The sequence below is a fragment of the Macaca mulatta genome, chromosome 3, assembly GCF_049350105.2.
Source record: "Macaca mulatta isolate MMU2019108-1 chromosome 3, T2T-MMU8v2.0, whole genome shotgun sequence".
Taxonomy (NCBI): Eukaryota; Metazoa; Chordata; class Mammalia; order Primates; family Cercopithecidae; genus Macaca; species Macaca mulatta.
Genome location: NC_133408.1, coordinates 132,487,289 through 132,510,828, shown reverse-complemented (window position 1 = coordinate 132,510,828; position 23,540 = coordinate 132,487,289). Strand labels below are relative to the sequence as shown.

The 23,540-nt window shown below is 35.9% G+C and overlaps 1 protein-coding gene across 6 annotated transcripts in view; it reads right to left on the bottom strand.

Annotated features, from left to right (window-relative positions):
- The window catches only part of ELAPOR2 (endosome-lysosome associated apoptosis and autophagy regulator family member 2), a 209,953-nt gene that overhangs the window by 40,698 nt on the left and 145,715 nt on the right, over positions 1-23,540 (bottom strand). For all 6 annotated transcript variants that reach the window (XM_077995045.1, XM_077995048.1, XM_077995047.1 and 3 more), the window contains 6 exon segments: positions 22,210-22,399; positions 20,850-20,946; positions 20,099-20,200; positions 9,847-9,973; positions 5,132-5,310; positions 3,884-4,049 (listed from right to left, as the gene is read on the bottom strand). In XM_077995045.1, coding sequence (XP_077851171.1) covers positions 3,884-4,049; positions 5,132-5,310; positions 9,847-9,973; positions 20,099-20,200; positions 20,850-20,946; positions 22,210-22,399 — 861 coding nt within the window.

The window sequence follows — 23,540 nt, the reverse complement described above, 5'->3', positions numbered from 1 at the left end:
TGCCCATGGAAAGGGATCATCTTCTTTCGGCCACTTCATGGAAAATGATCAGGAAGAACACATATACACATACATACACACAGACACACATCTACACCTGCTACATAAGGTTATTTACACTTATCTGAACATCCTGGATTCTGCCTCACCAATCTAGGGCATGATGTGTTATTTACTCCAACAGTAACCCTGAGGCTTCCTGGGTACAACTTCTAGTGATAGCCCACACAGAAGGGGGTCTAGGAGATTCAAATATAATTCTGGTTTAACCACCTGTATTGTTGTTTTGTTGGCTGTCATGATTATAGATGAAAGGGATAATGACCACTTGTTGAGTACACTGCCCCCCAAGTCCCCCTACCATGGCCCACATGGACAAAGGAGGGGTGCACACTGAGTCTCTATATGTTTTTATAAAATGCCTTTGTGCCTCTTGCACATGAATGTTCTGGATAGATATGGGTAGAAATAAGGTGAAATTATAGTTACTGAAATGAGACAAGCTGGTTTTTTAGCACTGGACAGACAATAACACAGTCTGATAATGGAGGAGACAGCTTAGATCCTGAGAAGTATGAAGAATTAAGGGATATTAATACGAATTTCAGGGTCACCCTGTCACCTTTCTATGAAGAAAAATGCTCTGATGTGGCTCTCTCAAATCATGGCAAGGGCCTTTAATTTAACTCACTGCTGGGTCTGCCATACCCACCACATGCTCTCATCACAGTTCATTTGCCATTCCCCTTAAACTAACTGAGAAATGTATCCAAAACAGCAGGAAATAGCCTCAGCCCCTGCCCCAGAGTAACACCAACATCTCATTCCCATAGCCATTATTTAGTCATTTCATTAGGTGAACAAAAGTCACTAGTTTGCAGTGTGGACAAACAGGAAAAGTTGAACTGACTTCCCTCAAGCAGTCTCCCTGAAGACAACAAGGAGACATCATTATATGATGTGAATTGGAAACCCTAAGGCTTACTAGCCAGCAGAGAAGCCACCTACAGGCACAGTCAACCTGTGCTGCCTGAACAATGTAGGTCCCACTTAATGTACCCAACAACTGTGAATAACACTTTCTTTCCAGAGGCACCATGTCTACCTCCAGGACTGTACTTCTTGTGTAGAAGTCAGACACTAACATGCTTCCTCACTAAAAACATGGTAACTTGCACCTTAGGAGTAGTCATAAGAGATATTCAACTGTTTAGGGAAATACTCCTACTGTTAGGGATGTTAGAAATTGTGATATAAAATTTGCCTCTGACCTTAGCTTGAAGTAATCAATTACATCACCTCAGCTATCAAAGGCATTCAGGTCAACATCAACTCACTGTCCATACATTGTTATTCACAATATAATTACCCTATACTTTCTCCTTGAGAACCAAGAGAGTCTCTGTGCAATCACTAATATATCCTGTAATACCTGGATTAATGTATCTGGATTGTCTTGTTGGATTGCCATGATCCTAGATCAAAAGGATAGTAACCACTTGATTGAATTTACTGCTCACCAAGAGTGTGACAAAAATTGGAGACACAGTACTCCCACCCTATTTCCAGGGGATACGTTCCAACTCCCCCCACCTCCAGTGGATGCCTAAAACCAAGTATAGTATCAAACCCTATAATACTGGGTTTTTTTTATCCAATCTAATAATCAAGATTACTACTAAGTAACTAACAAGCAGGTAGTGTATACGGCAAAGAAATGCTAGACAAAGGGATGATTTACTTCCAGGGTGGGATGAAGCAGTACAGTAGGAGATTTCATCATACTACTCAGAACAGCACACAATTTAAAACTTATTGTTTACTTCTGGAATTTTCCATGTAATGTTTTCAGACCACAGTTGACTGTGGGTAACTAAAAACACAAAAATAAGGCCATGAAAAGTGAAACTGCAAATAAGGGAGGACTTCTGTATATTGAGTCTCTGTTAAGATTTTGAAAATTTCCTTGTCCCCTTTTTGTCTGAATCTTAAGGAGGAAATATCTGAGTGCCAGTGGAAAGGTCAACACAAGAAAGCTACCTAGCTTTCTAAGGTCAACCCTAATGGCTCATAGCATTTGTTCGGCTAGTTGAGTCTGGGACCCTGAGGGTAGGGTTGAGGTTAACAATACAGATTGGCCTCATCTTGGTAAGGACCTCTGCTTGGTGTCCTATTGGTAGTAGCTTTATTTAAATGCTGTATAAAGCAAATTGATCAAATTTAATCCCAGCCTCAGTCAGTCATATTAATCAGAATGGTGCATGGAGTGGGAAACTAAAGGGAAAATTCATCAGAAACCAACATGGTATAAAAACGAGGTTTGGATGTTGTTGGAGACAATTCTCCATGGTACTCTTTCATTTCTGTACATCTTAAAAGTGAGAAACTGATTACCCTTTTTTCTAGACTATCTTTTCAAGAATCTTTGTATAGAAAATTGCCTTGGAATATAAAGATATATTGTCTTATTCCTGAGCAAAGGGTAGGCTTGCTTACAGTCTTGGAAATAGTGTCTCCCTTCGGAGCAATGGACAGGTATGCTACCTGTCCAAAACAATGAAGACAATAGCCCCCTTTGAGGCAAAGGATGGATATGTTTACATTTAGGTTCCTAAGGCCTAGAGTCCCTTTCCTGTAACGCAACCAAGTGATTTCATTTCCTCTGCAATTAGCACTGTGGGAACACAGACTTGTGGGCTACCTGTAGCTTTGGGAGCTGGTATAAAGGTTATTACTCTGCTAGCACTATTCTGTGAATATAAAACTGTCCTTCATCTCTGACAGGAGTCTCATGTCTTCTAAACTGTCCATGAAACTGTAGCAGACTTACTTGTTAGCTTGCAAGTAGGGTAAAGATCTCCATTCTTAATAATCACTATATTCTTGTTACTTTATGGCAATAGTACCCTCCTTACATCTTTATATTAATAAAAGGAAAAATTAACCATTAGTAGAAGGGAAAGATGGTTTTTTCATTTTACTCTTAAATAATTCTCTATATTTATGTGCCTAAATTAGGAGAGTACAAGGAAATGGTTACTATATACTCTTTATAAATGTAAATTTTGTCTCTTGTCTATCCTGTTGTAAATAATTTGAAAGTCATCTTCTTTCTTCTATTTCATTCTTTTTTAATCTTAAGTAAGCTGATAATTTCTCATCTTTTAAGTCAGTGGTGAAAAACGTCAAATAAAATGTCTTTTCAAACAATTTATGGTTTCATGTTATGTTTGGATATGGTAGTTGTTCCAAAATCCAAAGCCAACAATATGTTACCTCATATACCTCAATAATTTCTATAACTTTTATTTTCTTTATGTAAAACAATCTTGCCATAAAAAGGAACAGTATGAATGAATGTAATATCTTTTATTAGCCCCCATTTTTAAATTATAAAATAGTATCTTTGTGAATATTCCAATATCACAAAAATGTGTTGCTTTCAAAGACTAAACACTCTCATTAGTTCACCACTCCCAAAAGGCAGCTACTGTTAACAGTTTTCTCTGCAAATACAAACATAAATGTATATTTAATATAAATACTATAGTCCATTTGTTTTCACTCTATCTTGGACCTACTGATTTATCAGTACACATAGATATCTCAGTCTTTAACAGCTGCAGAGTTGCATAGTATTCTATCACTTTGACATATGAAAATATCTAACTCCTTATTGATGATGTTTGACAACCAACAAAAACAATGCTGCAGTGAATATTATTGTATTTATATCACGTGCTTCTAAGAGTGTTTCTGTTGAATAAATATCCACTGAGATATAAACATGCAAAATAACAGCTTGTATGAATGCTATTATTAGGTTAATATGCCCCCTACTTTATAAATGCCCAGTAACACCAGGTTAAAATTCTACTCTCACCTTGGTTGCCAAAGATTTGAGTTTTCCTAGTAGTGACTGTTTATTGGAATATACAACTTCTTCTTCATTATCTTCTCCTTCCATGATAGCACAACTGTCTGCAGCTGGGAGTTCACACTCTTTTGAGTTAGTCGTCATTACTAACTTGGAATATTTGTATTCCAGTCTAAATAGTGATAAAATAAACAAATAAATATCCATTTATGTTAATATAAATACATACTTATTTTAGGTGGTCATATACTAGCTCAGTAAATTTTAGGTGGTCATATACTAGCTTGGAGTATAATTGCTCCACCAACAAATTTCCCTAGCCTACAGCCATAGCAATATGTGTGTTATCATGTATCTACCATTTATAAAGAAATATTTCCCAGGATTTCAGAAATCAGTTCAATAGAGTTAATTCTACCACTTTACATTGAATTGTTCAATAATGAAAAAATTTGGGGGCGGGGACTTTGAGGCCTGCATGCATTTTCTTAACGTGAATATTTGGAAGCCAATTCACTGTAAGGTTTTCCCAGTATTTCGTTTGTAAAGATGAGAATATCAAACAGGCAAGTAATTTGGTCTTTATCATCTCTCTATATTATTTATTCCTTTATACTATCACCCCAGATATTGCAATTGTCCGTAGATATTACAATATAGGAGTTCCACAGTGCCCCTGAGGTGTAAATCATTCTAAAAGATTCAAGTCCTATAACAGATCAATATACATTCAGGAATTAGGCTCCATATTCAATTCCAGATCCTTGAAGACCTGGAGCAAATAAACATGATATTTGCCTATACACTTAATCTGTTTTTTTCTTTTTTTCTTTTCTTTTTTTTTTTTTTTTTTTTTTTGCAAATGTCTTCCCACAAGAAATTTTAAAAAGAAAAGGTGAAGTAAGAAGACAGCATCATGTCATTTTTTAAACAGGCAGACACTGAGAGAATATCTGCCTTCCAAATCTCAGCTCTGCCATAATCTACCTGAGTAACATGGAGCCTCTTGTTTTCCTTGTTTTCTAATACATGACTCTAACTCAATGATCTCTAATGTTCTATGATCTTTCTACTGTCAGAATAACAATCGTTTCCTCTGCTTGCTTTCTCAAGGCCTTTCCTATGATTTCTTCACAAGGAGGAAATTCTTGTGTCTCTGAAGAATCTATTTATTGGATATAATGATCAAGTTTAGAATTTTCACAACAAAATAGGCTCTCTTGCTCTCTTGTGATCATCTCAGAGGGTACTTACTTTTGATTCTTTTTCCAGAAGTAGCAGGTCAGAGCCACCAGCAAAACAGCAGTAAAAGCTCCCACACCGGCTCCCACCTTCAGCCAAAAGTCAACTGTTTCACAGGTTGCCAACTTTTTCTCAGGCAAAGAAATTCCTTTAATGCACCATTTAGGTTCATTCCATACATATAAGGTTTCCTTTAAAAAAAAAAAAAAAACCATAAAACCATAGAAGACATGAGAAATGAGATTCAGACTCAACTGTAAAAGCTAGATTTGTCACAGGTCAATTTCTTACATAAAAGAAGAAAGGGTTTTGCTAACCCTTTACTTACAGTAGGCATAGAGGATTATTCAACATTCATTTAATAAAAGCTCCAGAAATACAGGAAAAAAGATACATGAATGAATAAGGAATTAATTAATGAAAATGCAAAAACCAAATAAAGACATGGATTGCCACCTCAGAAAGGTAGAGTACAGTACATGCCAAGGAGGTTGAATAAAAATGGCTCCATATGGACATACCTTCTGGGCTCCAGAAATACAGGAAAAAAGATACATGAATGAATAAGGAATTAATTAATGAAAATGCAAAAACCAAACAAAGACATAGATTGCCACCTCAGAAGGGTACAGTACAGTACAGTGCATGCCAAGGAGGTTGAATAAAAATGGCTCCATATGAACATACCTTCTGGGCTTTCTTTTTTTCCAATTTTGATGCTCTTAGACATCTTAGTCATGTTTTTGAATGAAAGCTTAGGTTGCTTACTCTAAGAAATGGGTTGCATCCACCCATCATGTAAGCCCATTTTCCCAATAAGCCTGTCCTCCGAGTGGAAGAACAGACCCTAGACCCAGGACATATAGGTGTACCACGGCTGGGTAACTGGTGTAAGCGGGCACATAGTCTACACCCTTCTTCCCCATGCCAAAATAAGGAAAGCATTATTCTGGGTCATCACTACCCACACCAGTACTTTCATCCTCCCGAAATAGATGGCAATTCCTTTAGGGCAATGTTTTTCAAACTGCCTTAATATACTGGGTCTCAACCAGGAATTTAAAAAAATAGATAGATCAAATAAGCAGATCAAAATAGAAAATCAGAGTACAGTGCATGGTTCCTTATATATTTCAACATATACAGTGACCAGTAGCAATCTGCATGGTGATTCTATCCACCGACATTAAATAACACAGGGCACTAATGTTTTAACGTGTCTCATTAAACTTTCTGGTGTACGATGGTCACTTTATCAACACTCTAACAGAAGAATAACACCATAATGTTAATTTTCATTATTTAAATACACAAATATTTTTGCAGTTAGTCATGAAGTGAAAGGGGCAAGAGACTCTTCTTCACTTTGAGGAAAAGTCTGATTCAAGTTTTGGATAGGAACTTTCAGCATGTTCCTTAGAAAGGATATTAGTGACTGGATTTTTTTGTTTGTACATTATAGCTGTAACGTTTTTCCTAAACTTAGTGCAAATAAATTTCTTTTTAAGTGGGTCACATTTTTTATAAAAATGGTAATATGGGAAATGCTGAGGCATGTTCAAATTCATCTGCTGCATCTCTAAGTGTCAATAATGACAATACAGAGAGAAACAAATTCGTTAGCAAATGTTGACTTTATTTGAAGTGCATTCTAACAAGGAAAAAAGACTGTACCATCTTTGATATGGTTTTATCAAATGCAATACCCAATGAAAATAGCAAGCTCTACTGTCTGATGGCAGTCTTATAACAAAATCTTAAAACTTCAAAATTAAAAAAATACTTGCAAACCCAGAATGCTTAACTTTTCAATAAGCTCCTCAAATACTGACATGGAAAAAAAAAATCAAGCTATTGGCAAATTATCTTAGTAATTCTGTAACTATTAATTAGAAAGCCTTATTCATTCAACCACACATCATTGGAAAACAAAATGGCTGACACTGCAGCTGAAAAAATTATTATTCTAGTATGTAGAAATATTTTGTGAGCAGGGTAAAATAAATTCAAAGATAAATTTTAAGACAGTCCCCTTAGTAATAATACAGTTTCTCTTCAAATCTTTAGTGTTGCATGACATACATAAGTAATGCTTAATACACACTTAGAACCTGGTATAGATTTCACAGATCCCACTTGATAAGAGCACTTTCATCACAAGTTGTGCAGCTCTTTTTGTTTATATCAGCTGTATGTGGAGGACCTGTATAAATTTAACGTATGCATCTGTATTAGATATATCTAAAGAATTAGGAAAGTGAATGCTCAATCAATATAAAGTAAAAAAATGATAAAGATGGTGTTGCAAATAGGACTGAAACACAGTGGGATGGTTAAAAAGATTAAATATACCCATTGCAATATTTCACAATAACTATTTTTCTTCCATTATGAAGCTTTGGTATCCAAAGAAATCCACACATATTCACTGACAATAAAAAACAGCAATAGCTGTCATTTGTATCTGAAACTCACAGAGGAGTTGACTTTTTAAAATATTTTATTCCGTGATTGGAGGTGGCTATTCCCACTTACTGTATCATACCCATTTTTTTATAGTTGCAATGGAATACACTAAGTAAGGTCTATGAACTCAGGAATAATATTCATAGTTTTGTAACTGAAGCTTAAGCTCCTTAGACAAATATTTCCAAAACTGGTATCTAAGCATAGTAGAAGAATATATTTAACTGCTTCCAGTATTTCTCAAATTAAATATGTAACTATAGGGGGATGTTATAAATTTCAACATGTCAAGCACATCAAAGTGATCCAAAAAGTATCATTTTAAAGGCAAAAACAAATACTAAATAATCAGCCAGCAACTATCTATTCTCAACAATCTTATCATATGTTGAAGTGACCCTACCAAGGAAGACAGTTTGAATGAAATTAAATTAGAGAACTTGTTGCAACTTTACTGTCTTAACCTTCTCATCATTCATTACCTTCCAGGAGAGAAATATTAAAGAATGTTTGAACAAAAGATCATTTAGTCATTCAAAAACCTTTGAATTAAACTTGGTAGCCAAGGAGAGTGCAGCTTCGTTTTTCATTTACTCTAAAAAACAATTATAAGATAAGCAGTTTGTCATAATTGTAGAGTAAAGGTAAAGAAGAATTTCTATTGTGAAGTAGAAAAAGCATTATCATTATTAAGAGGATTAACAAAAAACTATTTTTGTGAATCTGGAATTTTTATCCTTGACCTACTTAAAAATATTAAAAAGAAACTGTCTCAGCAGTGTGCTAGCTGAGTGAGCGGCACTGATTCTGTGTGCTCTGAACTAGAATAAGCCATCTACAGGGAAGCACATTTGACAAATTAAATAACACATTTCCTAATTTTTGTTTTTGTGTTATCTGCTTATTTTTTGTATACTGCATTAAATTATTAATAAAAATATACTTTACATTAACTCTGTGCTTGTACTTTATCATAAAATACAAAATAAATATTGTTCCTTGAAACTTTATCTCACTTTTAGGCATATTTCTGTGTGTCTAATTTATGTGTGTGTACTGGGTTTGAAGTACAATATAATTCTTAATATAGGTTCACTGTCATTAAAGTTTGAAAAACACCAACTTAGAGAATAGTTCTGTATGGTTTTTTCTTAGGCGAGAGGTGAACGCAACTGCTGTCAAATACTTGGAATGCATGGGATTGGGTGCAAGCATCCTGATTTCATTCCTCTCAAGTTCCTGCCCTTCATCCTGCTAACTGCAAGCTCTTCAAGACCTTCCTGGGAAAAACTGCTTCCCCTCTCTAATTCTCTGCTCTCCACTCTCCCTTCAGGTTTCCAGAATTAGTGTTGGTTTACTTTCCTCTGTGCTTCTTTATTATGATTTTAATGGAATCTGGGCATGGAGTGGTGGTAAACAAGTGGTCTTGAAGCAGATTAAGTTTTGTTTTGTTTTTTTTCATATGATACTACTTAAAGTTAGTGCAGTGAAGCAGGCTCTCTCAAACACTATTGGTGAAAGTGAAAATGAAGAGAAAGTGAAAACTGATATAACCAAAGTAATTTGGTAATATGTATTAAGCCTTAAAAATGTCCATTCTTTTTGGATTCAAATAATCTCTTGCTAATCATAAACTAACAAAATCAAATTTCCTTCAAAGGTGTTTGCTACAGTTATTTATAAAAAGATTGTTTTCAATTTTCTCTCAAATGTCTAACAAAGGTATTATTAAACACCAAATTACATTAAAAATATTTATCAATAAATAAAAATGATTTTAAAAATATATTTAATGAGAAGGGAAAGTTTTCATAATGTATTAAATATAAAATGGAAATAAAAAATATTTAAGTATGAATGCAAGAAGCTATAGAGTAGGATCTTAATTTTACGTGTATATGCTTTACTGTTTAGGCACGCTTCTTATAGTGAGTCAGTTATATTATCCCCATCTTAATTATACCTAACCTGCATTATATAAATCACATCTTGGTTTAATGATATCATTCCCATATAATCCAGGTAAATATTCAAAGCCTGTGACTCCCTTATCATGATTCATTTTCCTCAATCCCAGTGCACATCTCCAGTTACCCTAGCATCTGAAAGTTCAGCTAACAAACTTGATTTTAAATGCCTACCAATGTCACATTAAGTTAACTACAAGGTTTTGCCATACTTCTGGACCTTGGTTTCTAGGATGTGATACCAGACTAACCAACTATAATGCCAAAGCTCTGCTTTGAGAGTTTGTCCCTTACCTGAAATCCTCTCTTGCAGGCTCCCTCAATCTCATGGAAGTCATGCTCCGTGCACAGAGGGCAAGCTTCAGCACTCTCCCACAGGAAATAGAATGTACACCCATCACAAGTACCTGCTGGGCACTTGCTAAAATCATAAACAAAACCAAAAACACATAAATGACAGCTTTTTAACCCATTCAAACAACATCAGAATACCTATCACATGCTGGGGAGCACTGTGTGGATGCTGAAGAAACACAAGTGGAAAAAAATCTAAAAGACATAAACCACTATGACATAACAGTTTGTACCTAGTAGGATGGCTGGAATCAAAAAGATAGTAACAAGTGTCGTGAGGATGTAGAGAAATTGGTGTCCTCATGCACAGCTGATAGGAATATAAAATTGTGCACCTACTTTGAAAAGTTTAGCAGTTCCTCAACCAATTAAGTGTAAAGTTACTATTTATTCATTCCAGCAAGTTCACTCCTAGGTATAAACCCAAGAGAAATGAAAACATATCTTCACACAAAAACTGGTACACGAATGTTTATAGCAGCATTTTATATAATAACCAAAAGGTGGAAACAACCCAAATATTTATCAACAGACGAAAGTATAAACAAAATGCAATCTATCTGTATAAACGATATTATTCAGCCATAAAAGAAATGCAGTAAGGCATGTCACAACTTGGAAGAACCTTGAAAATATTATGCTATGTGAAAGAAACCAGTCACAAAATTTCACAAATGATATGATGCTATTCAAAGTCCAGAATAGAGAAATCTATAGAGACTGAAAGTAAATTAGTAGTTGCTCAGGGCTGGGAAGTTGACTGGGGCATAGGAGACTAGGAGCTAAAGGATATGAGGTTTCTGTTGAAAATCTTCAAAACTGACTGTAGTGGTGGTTGCCCATATCCCTGAATATTCTAAACACCACTGAATGATATGCTTTAAATGACTGAATTGTATGGTAGAGGAATTATATTTCTATACAGCTTTTTTATTTTGAATTTAAGAGAGAGACAGAGACAATGACAAAAAAAAAAAGGCTCTGGAAATGCTTCTTGGTAGAAATGATATCTAAGCTGAGTCTAGAATATTTGGTAGGAGTTAGCCAGAATAGAAAAGAAGAAAGCAAAGGAATTCCTGCAAAGGAATGAAAAGGTATTATTAATTGGCAGGAAATTACAGGTGGGTCATTGTTGCAAGTTTCAAGAGCAATGCAATGCGTGAGTGCTGGGCATACGGAGAGAAACTAGGTAATGAAAGGCCTCATATGTTACAGAGGTTGTAACTTCTGTTTAAGGTAATGTACTTAGGCGAGATGCTTTAGGGAATAGAATGCTGCACAGGACCCTGGTCTTTTAGAAGTAGGAGAAAGATATCATCACAAAATTCTCTAAAGTGAAAAACTAACCAACTATGAGGTCAACATGCAACAAAGTCATGCAAATAACGTTGCAATCTTGGGTTTCCTTGGCCTAATGACAATCTGAAAAGTGGTTACCTTCACTACTCTGAAGATGATGGATGTGGATGGGGCTTAGACGCAGGGATAGGATCACAAAGAACTAACCACTAGGGAGGCTCTGGAGACTTTTGGAAACTGTTCTTTCTAGTGGGTGGGGCCATTACCTCAGCTTGCCTCTTTCATTCTGGGACAGGTAAACACAGCATGGCTGAAAAATTAATGGCTGTTATGGTATACAGAATCCTTACTGATTGATGCCAGAAGCTATTTGGATAGATTCTAGTAAGAACTGCTGTTTTGTTCATGAATGCATTAAAACTAGGGGAATTTAAATTGTCTACCACTTTCGGCTTCCTTAAGTCAAGCCACATAAATATAGGCTTTGCCCTGAAAACCTCCTTCAGACCTCAGCTGGTGCTGAGGACAGGTGTCCTGAAACCATTAATAGCAAAAGGATAGCCACAAAATAATAAGGAAAAATAAAAAAACACTTTTTGAAGCTTTAACTTCAAATACCTTTCCAGTGATACATGGTCCAAAACTATAATATTCAGTCTAACAGCAAAGTAAAATTTCATACTGTTAGTTAACTAAATGTATTCTAAGACACCTTAAGATATGAACGCTAAAAAAAAAAATTTACATGTCTGTAAATTGACTGCATTTTTACATGCCTATCTTTCCAAAGTGTCCATACACTAAGCAGAAGTGGTGGGATGTGAATAAAAGCAATGTTGTTTATAGCATGCTGTAACTGAGTCCCTATGCCATATGTCAGGGCTAAGAACAATGACAAATAGTGACTCTGGGGAAAATGGCTTAACTCTTATCTGCCTTAATTTCTCTGTTTCTAAAAAAAAAAAGGTAATGAATATACTCAAACTGAAACAAAGACAGGTTTTTTTTTTTTAAGTACAATAGATGAAAATCATGCCACATAAAATATCCATACTTTCCCCCTTTTAGTAAAAAGCAACTCAAATTTTTTCTTTTTTAAAATATTGGGTAAACAATGACAAAAATATTCAAGAATACAATTTCCTGTTCATTTAGTGAAAATAGCAAAAGTGCTCTCCAGTTCAAATCTTCCTCCCCAAATTATTCTATATTTTATTTTCCAGAACAGTGAAGTTTTGAGTAAGAAAAAAAAACCAGTTTATCTTGGAAAAATAGAAGAGAAAGTCTGTTAAAATCTGAGAAAAATGAACTCTATAAATGAAAAAAAAAAAGGAGAAAACTAATCAAAGTTGCAAAAACTTCTAAAGAAAAGATCTGGGTTACAATTCTAACTGGACACGCAAATGATTATGTTTTCCTACAAATGACTTAACTCCTCCTTTCCCCTGCCACTTTTTTGTACTTTGTCAAAATCAAATGTCTGCTATACTACCTTCACGAGGTAGTTTTAATGGATAAAATGAGTGAACAATTTTGGAAAGTTTAGAGCAATGAAAAATATAAAAGACTATTAGCAATGCATACCACTTTCTAAAGAACTGCTAGAACCACAGAAACTGCAACAACAAAATCACGACAGTGATGTAATTTATAAAGCTGCTGTTGGGTGTCAAAACACTATAGTGCCTTTCCTTGGTAGACTTCATTTTTTAAAAGATACTCTTAGCTTTACTCAAAGTAGTTTACCTTAGAGTCAATTATTTGATTCTTTTAACCTGATGAATCATTTAAATTGTGGAACATCCAAATTTAATTATTTGTTATTAACCTAAATGTCATAATTTAAATCAGTCCTTCCATATGAAACAGGGATGTATGAAGCAATAATAATTTGAATAGCACTTATTTTTAGTATGAAAATAGAAAAAAAGTATAAGAGAAAAACAAATATTTTCTCTTACCAAGAAAACAGAAAAACAAACAGTAAAATAGATAAATGTTTTATTGCCAAGTACTTGAAATACTTTTCCCTTTGATTACTTATCCTATCATCATCTCCAGCCACCTCCTCCAGCTTTTTAAAGCTGGAATGCAGAGGTACCACAAATTGTGCTTCTTTTATAATTTTTGGTTTATGCAGTCACCATAGGAACCAGTGAATAAATGTCTACAGAGACAGTACACTGTCACGGATAGCCGGGGCATTCCAGGCTAGGATTCTACAGGATTGCTGGATGTGCTATGAATTCTAGGTAAAGACTGATTCAAAGGACAACCAGGTGGACCTTGATTTGGTTTTATAGGTAAGTGAATAAGAGACTTCCCGGTTTCCTTATTTTACTTCAGGATTGCCTTATGAATCTGGGTGGCCCTGGCAATATGTAAGAATTCACATTAACTTTTTTTAGGAAGTTAGGTCTTGGATTCTAAAATGGGATACATTCCCTGAGAGATAACTGGACTGAGAGATGAGCTATTAGCGTCTTCTTTTAAATAAATCTTTCCTAAAGTAGGATCTACTTGGTTTGTGTTATGAATTCGTGGAGAAGAATCTTTTCTTATGAACTATTATTACTTAATACTGAACCTGTTATTAACTGTTTGCATAGTTTATAATTCAGTACAAATTTGTTTCACCAAAATAGAAAATACAAAGGCTAAAACACATATATCTATATTGTCAATATGTTTCTGATCCCTCTGGATTTTGTCTGAGGAGACTGAGGGGAACGTTTTGTGTACCTAGAAAATTTGTCAGTTGAGTTATCCTCCAGGATAAACTATTGTTGCTGAGTTGCTTTCGCATGGAGCTTTTCAGTGAGCTCCCCATGTTGGGGTATTCAAACTGGCTTCAGTGCTGTCTCTAACCTGCTGCTGGTAATTCCTCTCACCATTGGCATCTCAGGAGACTCAGACTTTCTCTGCTGGGGATGGCTTGTCCCCTCTTGTATGGGGCCCAAAAAACACTACTGCATCTTGTTCAAAAATTGTTTTGCCCTGAGGCTAGAGATTACAAATTGTTTGTAAATGTGTCTTAGTCCATTCAGGCTACTATAACAAAATATATTAAATTGGGTAGTTTATATATACTTCTTACAGTTACAGGCTGAGACGTCCAACATTACAATGTCAGCAGATTCAGTGTCTGGTGAGGGCTTGCTCTCTGCTTCATAGATAGCGCTTTTTTGCTGCATCCTCATGTGGTGGAAGCGGCTAGCTAGCTCTCTGGAGTCTTTTTTTTTTTTTTTTTTTTTGAGACAGAGTCTCATTCTGTCGCCCAGACTAGAGTGTCATGGCCCAATCTCGGCTCACTGCAAGCCTCTCCTCCCAGGTTCACGCCATTCTCCTGCCTCAGCCTCCCGAGTAGCTGGGACTACAGGCGCCCGCCACCACGCCCAGCTAACCTTTAGTAGAGACAAGGTTTCACCGTGTTGGTCAAGCTGGTGTCAAACTCCCGACCTCATTTGATCTGCCTGCCTCCGCCTCCCGAAGTGCTAGGATTACACGCATGAGCCACCATGCCCGGCTTTTTTTTTTTTTTTTTTTTTTTCCCCTTGAGACAGAGTTCTGATCTTGTTGCCCAAGCTGGGGTGCAATGGCGTGATCTGGGCTCACCACAATCTCCTCCTCCCGGGTTCAAGTGATTCTCCTGCCTCAGCCTCCCGAGTAGCTGGGATTACAGGCGTCCACCACAACGCCCGGCTAATTTTGTATTTTTTAGTAGAGACGGGGTTTCTCCATGTTGGTCAGGCTGGTCTCGAGCTCCCGACCTCATTTGATCTGCCTGCCTCCGCCTCCCATAGTGCTGGGATTACAGGCATGAGCCACCGTGCCAGGCCTGGAGTCTCTTTCATAAGGGCACTAATCTCATTCATGTGGGGAGAGCCATCATGATCTGATAACGTCCCAACACACCATCTCCTACTACTATCACCCCAGTATTAATGGTATTTCAGCATATGCATTTGGGGAGACACAAACATTCAGACTGAGACAACCAAGTAAAAAGGGCTCCACAGAAAACCTCCAATCAGCCTGGCACTGGAAGAAAGGGGTGGGGCCTTGGGAAGTTTGCGCCCTTTGCAGGGGGAGGAGCCTGGCCCCTCCTGTTCCTGGGTGGTAACCTAGGATTCAATCTGTGAGATAGGGGCTTGCTAACAGGAACCCCTCTCATTTGGCTGAGTCTTTTTCCTTTTCGCCCAATAAATTCCATAGCCCCTCACCCTTCAAAGTGTCTGCAAGCCTACTCTTTCCTGGATGTGTGACAAGAACCCAGTGTTTTCTACAAGAATATCACAACAGATTGAGTATGAATGTAAGATTTTTTATGCATAGTTCTTAGATCCAGGTTTACAAAATTCTATCAATCTCCTGCAAAAACCTCCCTGTCTAAAGACTCTATCCTGAGTTAACTATCAAAAGCCAGCATCAGATCAAAACTGAGATAAACTAAATTAACTGACTTTCCCTAGTTTTATCTTCACATTCTTTATCTTGTTTAATGAAATAATTATCATCCTTATCTCAAAATTGATCTGAAAATTTTATGAATGGTTTCAAGTTTTATATCATGTCTTAAGATTATTTATTAGTGTCTGAAATGTATAGTTTTAGCAATTCTGTTTTAGTTTTTTCATTTCTTGATCATAATGGATTTTAGCTGTTTTCACTTATGCTCATAATGTTTCTATATGCCTTTTTACTTTTTAATATTCTAGGAACGTATTTAGTTTTAGTCTTTTGAGTTAAATTGTCTTTTTAATTTAACTTGCACAGACTTAGGTATCTATTATCTGTCTATAAATTGTTCTAGGGAAAAAGAAAACAAGAGAACTCATTTTACCAACCATCCTTCCATGTCTCTTAAGAACTGAAAATGGATAATTTGGTTTTAACAGTCCTCCCCCAAAGACCAAAGAAAATACTATATTAGCATCCAATAGATCTGATGAATTTGATAGAGAGACTCTAAATTGGAATCTATGAAATAAACCCCTGGAGTGTTTGACCCTTGATTATAACAGGACAGAACAGTGAAGCATTCCTTTTGTGAGATTCAATATTCCCAGAGGCTACACTGATAATGAAGATGAATTTGGATTTTGAAGGAGGTTTTGGCAAAACAATTTTAAGCTGATTTATAAACTACTCAAGCAGCTATATATAGTCAGAAGTTGACAGAGAGAAAAAAATGATTTTCCTCTAACTCGTGGCATCAATAAAGACCCTGTTTGAGGAAAGATGACTCATTTAAATGAAGGCACCAATAACTTGTAAATCAGTTGAGTTATCCTCTGGGGTAAGTGTGATATTTGCCTCTAACTTAGTGTGCTTCTTTGCAAATCTCTGCCCAGGAGGAATCGAATGAAAAAATGGCAAGATGAAAGCATTATGGCATGAAAAAAACACACACTTAGAAAATTATTCCATCTTGGACTATGCCACACTGCAGCTATACAACCTGGGCCATCAGTGTTTCCTGCTCTGTAAAGTCAATGTGTTTGACTCAAGGATCTTGTAGATGCTGTGGCACCTCTATTATCAGAGTAAAAATGCTTCCCTTTGTCTGCTTTTTAATAAGTCCTTTTTATACCCTTTTCACTAACAGAAATTTCTCATGTTTTTAAAAGAACCCTTTGGACACAATGCTTAGGTCTAAATTCTTCCCAATAAAAGAAAAGCCTTCAGTTCCTCTATCTACCTAAGGTAATGATTAGAGGTTTAAGAAGCCTTTTAGGCAAAGGCTAGGGGGCCATCTACTTAGGGGCATCTATTAATATTTAGGAACATCAGCAGCCTATTGTGCTAGCAGTTTATTCTCTGCTCAAGGTGCAAACTACACTAGAAAATCTTGTAACTTCACTCCAGCTGTCAGATTACATCTGCCATAAACACTGTACTGTTTTTATCAAAAATGTTTCATACCCTCCAGACACTTTATGGAATTAGAAGTCAACTACATTTGCCAGACCAAATAGACAGGCTGGTGTTTCCAGCTGCAGATGAGAAGGCAGCCCAGATAATTTGCTGCTCCCTCTAATTTCTCAGGTGATACACAAAGAACACACATTTCCCCTTTTCTCTCTTGCCCATTTCACTTTCTATTAAGACTTTCTCACTTTCCCAGGTCTGGGGATCTTAAGACATTTTCCCAGGACACCAAGATATAGAACCCCAACCAACATTGCTCCTGCTAAAGTAAACTTTTGCCTGGCTTGCCAAGATTCTTGGCCAAGCAATGAGAATTCCTGAGAGTGGCATTCCTTCTGCACTACCAAAGTCTCCTTCTGAGACTTTTTGGTCAGCATATGAAGCTTCTCAAGGCAAGCGTCTGGTTAGCATCTCCCTCCCTCCACTCTGGAGATCTTAAAGCTGAAAAAAAAAAAAAAAAGAAAGAAAAAAGAAAAAAAAAAGAAAGAATGAATGAAAGAAAGAGAGAGAGAAAAGAAAGAAAAGAAGTTCTCTTAAAAAGCAGCCTGAGAAACTGGGCTATGTTGACTTTTTTTTTTTTTTTTTCCTCCTGTTAGTAAGAAAGAGTTATTCAATCCCACCACTAAAAGAAAGGAAAAAAAAAAAAACTAATAATTTCAGGAAAGCTGCTGTTTCTCGTGTTCTGATCTCCGAGCTCCCTCTTGTGCCCTGACGGGAAATTGATTCAATAAATAAATAAAGGTCGGCACGTTTAGGCTGTAGTGTTGAAGCAGCTCCCTGAAGCAATGGTCAGCACACTTCAGTGCGCATCACAACTCTAAATGAAGATTTATCAAACATGGGTGAAGGACTACACCCTTTAGACTGTCACATTTTAAATTAGCTTTTCACAAAACTAAAATTTGGAATACATTTTGAGAATCTGTCTCAAAAAACAAAAAAAAATTCCAAAATGCGAGTTATGAAAATATCTGGTTCTCAAATTTCAGTAGGCATCAGAATTGCCTTGTGGTTTTTAAAAATGTTCCTGTGCTCAGCATCTAAGATTCTGTATTTTTAGAGATGGCCCAGAAATTAATGTTTACAATAGATATCCCAGGGTATTCTGCTGCAGGTGATCTTGATAAATCCTGGGAAAGATCATTTACTTCCCTGAGTGGCAGATTCCTGGAGGTCAAAGGAGAAACAAGTTTTCCTCTCCTCATAGGAAAAATTCAGTTTCTGCATGCCATCACTTAACTCCAGGAGACTATTTTCCTTATCACAATGAAAGCATCAGAACACACCTTACGAGAGAGAGAGTGACGTGTTTCCTAAAGGACAGACCTAGTCTTCATTAACATCATCTACTTGAGTTAGAGGCCTAGAGGAGGCTTTGGAAGCTATTCAAGTAAACTCCTAGAGACTAGAAGTTAATTGTCAGGGTCATAAAATGACCCCCAGATGTGCTATAGTAAATAGATTCAGCACCTGAACTCAGAACTATATGGTGGCATATCAGAGAATGATGAAAAACACACGCTTTTATTGCGAGAATCTCTGACCACATCTTTTCTTGGACGGTGGTTTTCTGCCTTCGTTATAGTTTGGAGGCTGGGAGAGGGATCCTCCACCACAGGATGCCCTTTTATTATTATTAGGTACTATTGTTGCATCGGTCTCTCACCTTGAGCAGGTGAAAAGAATAATTAATTCATAGATCTATGAGAAGTGGAAACACGGCAGTTGGTGAAAGAGAATGTCAGTGTGCCTTTATGCCCAAAAATAAGCCCAAAATACTGTTACCCCTGTAAGTATTTTTAGGATACACAAGTATTTGAAGCAATGCTTACACCACTGATTTCCAATCCTGATGTGACATAATCAGGACAGGTTAAAATCTCCCAAGGGTTACTGTGAAACTATCAAAATCAAAATTAACACGATCATTTTCTTTTTAAAAACATATACTTTTGCTAGTTTGATAGAGGAAAAATATCTGCAAATCAAGCTATGATCCAAAGGTATCTTAACTCAGCCAAGATTAAAAATAAATAATCTGGCTGGGTGCAACGACTCACACCTGTAATCCCAACCCAGCTTGGGAGGCTGAGAAGAGAGAATCGCTTGAGGCTAGGAGTTTGAGACCAGCCTGGGCAATGTAGGGAGATTCCCATCTCTACAAAAAAAAATTAAAAAATAATAATAATGTTAAAAATAAAATATAAAGAAATAAATAATCTTCATACTGAAAAGTGAATATCTGAAAAAAATCAGGAGGCATTCAAGTGTCACTCATGCCATTAAAGCAGTCTGTATTTAAGTTGACAATTCTGAGTCTATAAATTGTTTTCTTCTTGTGTTCCCATCCAAGGTGAACTGCATTATTCAGATCTTGACTATAGAGGGCTATTGCCTTAATGCTAATCTGTGTTAAATGAACCACATTCTATAAGTCAGACTTAACTTGGTAATTCTGCCACCATTAATCAATAAACTGAAGAGTTAGAAATCGATAATACAAATTATCTATCCTGGGCCCCATCCCCTTCCAGAAAAAAAAGCTATGACTCAGAGGTCAGATTACTTGATCACCCAGCTAGTTAATTGTTGATCTAGTACCAAAATCAGGAAAGCTACTAATCCAGCTCTCAAGGAAATCGAGGCTAAACAATAACATAAATACAGGGACACAAGTAGAATAATTAATTTTATATTGCTTAAATAATTTTCAAAAAAATTAGACACTGTATGCAAACAGGACAAGAATATGTCATACAAGAGGCTAGGAAGTATTTAGATTGTACAAGGACCTATTCCTCTTAATAGACACTCAGCACATCCCTATAAAAAAAAAACAAAACTACAGATTCTTCTGTTTTCTTTCTGCTTTATGTTCATAGATAATGTGTTTTAAAATTGTAATGTTCTGGAGAGTTTTTCTTCCTCATAGTAAACACAAATCATATGGAAATAAGGATACCTGGGGACTGAAATCACTCCTGCTCCAGATTTAGTAGGATTACACCTCATTTTCACAGCAGTTGATCGGCCATTAATACAAGATGTTGTCGTTGTAGAAGACCTATTGTAAGCCAAATAATATTTTTAGAAAACAGATATAATACAGATTATAAAGACAAAAATATGTGAATAATTGCTCCCAGGCTTCATGAACAAATGAAAAAGAAAAATGTATTAAAGTTCACTAATTTACAATTTTAATACAATTTCACCTCATTTACTTTCATTGCCTATGAAAAGTTGACTACTTTCCCAGGTGATGTTATCATCAAAGTATTTAGTAAAGATATTATCATTTTAATAAATATTATAATCAAAAATATTCTTAAGGAAAAAAGGACCATATCTACTTACGCTGATGCTTTGATATGTGAATTATAAATAATTATTGCCTAGACAGTGAAATAGTCTCTTTATTGAACACACACACACACACACACACACACACACACGAAACTATATAAGGCTTTCAAAATATTCCATGTTTCCTACTTTTTACTATATTTCATTTAAGAACCAGTTACTAGTTATTAAGTATAAGCTACATTCTAGGAACCCTCAGGTGACATAATCGATCTTCTCTGCCACAGGAACTCACATCTGGTATATGATTACATACACACAATTATAAATATGTGAGTATTGGTGTTCCGTATATACTAGTTTCTTTTGATTAAAATACAGTCAAAGGAAACAGCATCTTCACTTACTTATAAAAGAAATGCACATCTGGTATTTGGCTTGGTGGAACTGGGAACATATCTTCTTTTATATTAATATTTTGCAATGTGGTTTCAACTGTAACTCCTAGATGATATTTAGAAAGAAGCTATTAAGCAATATGGAAAATTGGTTTTATTTGGTCTCTGTAGATTTGAAGAGAAAATAGCTTTAGTGACTGTCATTTTACAGTATTTACAGAAATGCTGTATTATATTAATGCATTCATGGTAAAAATAAGAAATTTTCCAAAGTCTCCAGAATGAAAGAGATAAGATTCTACTCCCTAGCTTTATAATTTCTTTTCACTTCCCCGGGTCTTGTTGCCTGAATCTAATGCAAGCAGTAATTCGATAATCTATGAAGTTCTTTTCAGTTCTCTAACATTTCAAAAGTCCTTTAAAATTTTCATTCTCCAGTGACTTTTATCGAATGAATTGGGCTGCTTTGCTAATACAGCTTTTTACTCATATTCAATACAGATGTATTTGAAAAAGCAAAAAATTTTGTGCCCTAATAATTTCCAAAAATAACTCTGAAATTTGCTTAATCTAGTAAGCAGAAAACTAAGGCTTTTTTTCCCCCCTGCCTCTTGTAAGCAAAATAACAGAGCCAAAACACAAGCAATAAGAGCAAACTTTGCTTCAGAGTTCCCACTCTGAGCAACCCCCACCGCCCCCAGGAACTGACCTTGGTGCTGAAAGTCAATGCTAAATTCCTCTGGAGTCTATACTACAGCAATGTTCTCACATCTGGCCACACATCCGAATCACCTATGAAGCTTGTTAAAACCACAGATTCCTAACCCCCATCGTAGAGATCATAATAAATTTGATCCCTAGGAGTCACTCATTAGAGAGCTAGATTCTTCTTGAAACTTTCCTATGGCTGCCAGGACTACAGAGCCAAAAAGGGAACATGAGGAATGAAACTCAGCACCTTTGCTGTTTGTCACCTGCTTACTTTTGGTACGAGAAAAGATGATGGAAACTGGTGGCATATAAATGATTTAGGTGTAGATTGTGTTTGTTTACTATTCTTATTTTGTTTTTAGTTTTGGTTTTTAAAATTGGTCTGCCTCTTAAACTTCTAGAAAATCTGATGCCAGGCACAGACCCTCAGAAAATGTCATACTTATATATGAATTAACACATAAATGCAGAAGCTTCTCAGAGACTATTCAATAGTCCCCACTAGTAGGAGTTTTTTCACCATCTTACAAAGTGATAATGTAAAATTACCTGTGGGGGCCTTAATCATCTTTTGCAAACGCCAATACAATGACAAGTTATCCACAGCATAATTTAAGAATAAATGTATGCATGCATATATGAACCAAAGGAAGCTTACCTAAGAATGTATCTGCCAGAATGATGGATTGTGATGACAAGGCTGCTCGGAAACCCTTACTTTCAGAAGGAATAATTGTTGACTGGCATACAAATGCCCCTACCAAATTTGTGTAATCATCTGACCCTGCCACTATTTCTTTTACTGTAAAGTCTGTTATATTGTTGGTACAGAGAGCCATCTTCTTCCCCTAGGAAAATAAAGTCATAAAAGAAAGTTTTTATTGGATGTCAATCTCTAAACTTAGTCCCAACTAGCTAGTGACCCTAGAACAGCAGTGGCTCTCTCCTCACTGCAAGGATTCTGATTTAGTTGATCGGGTGTGAGCCTTAGCCATCCACCAGTACTTTTTCAAAGCTCTCAAGGAAAGTTCAATATTCAACCAAAGTTCAGAGTCTGAAGTTATAACAAATACAGTAATTCAAGACTATACTGCTCTTCCCACTATAAGCATCATTTGTAATAAATGAAAGTCATCAAGCTTAAGAAAATACAAGTAATCTATGAAATGTTCAATTCCTAGAATAACAATGCATGCAAAGAGACCAGCAAACTGCCGTTTAAAGCATTAATGCCAAAGAAAAAGAGTTGGTCTTCCTTTTCCTTTATGATCCTATGTGTAGCAGAAAGGTTATGTGAAGGCTAAAGAAGAAAGCAAGTCGTACTGCAGCAAAATTCTAGAAAAACACCTGAATTCTAAATAGTTGGTCACTACAAGTGTCTTTATTTACCTACTCTTAGATTCAATGCTGTTCAACCATACAAGTTAAAGGGAATACAGAGATTTGGTTTTCTAATAATTTAGAAAATAATTGAAGATATAACTTATAAAAATGGAAAAATTGTTTAAATATACTATAGTCCCACTGCAAAGGACTATAGCTTGCTCCATAATTTCTACAAAGTAAATGTAAAAATAGGAAAACCATTTCACTGGTGTTAGATATAGAGTGTACACAGATGTGTAAAAAGAAAAATATAAAAGATTCTCTTTCTTAATGCAGCTAGCAGACCTAACCTATACATTTTTCTCCCACTACCAGGCCTTCTCACCACTATATATTTTTTTACTAGGCTTAAATTAAAATGTTGAAGCCAACAACAAATAATGAAAAAGAGCAAAGAAAGGGTACTTAGGAAAGAAAAAGGAAAATAGTGGAAGCTAAAAGAAAAAAAAAAGAACAAAAAGGAAAGAAAGAGATAGAAGCCAAAGGGGAAGAGAAGAGAAGGTAGAAAAAAAGGTAGTGCTAATGTAGGATAAGATTGTGATAGAAGTATGATAGATAATGGAATTAATCTTATTCACTGCTTCCCACACTATCTGGCACATA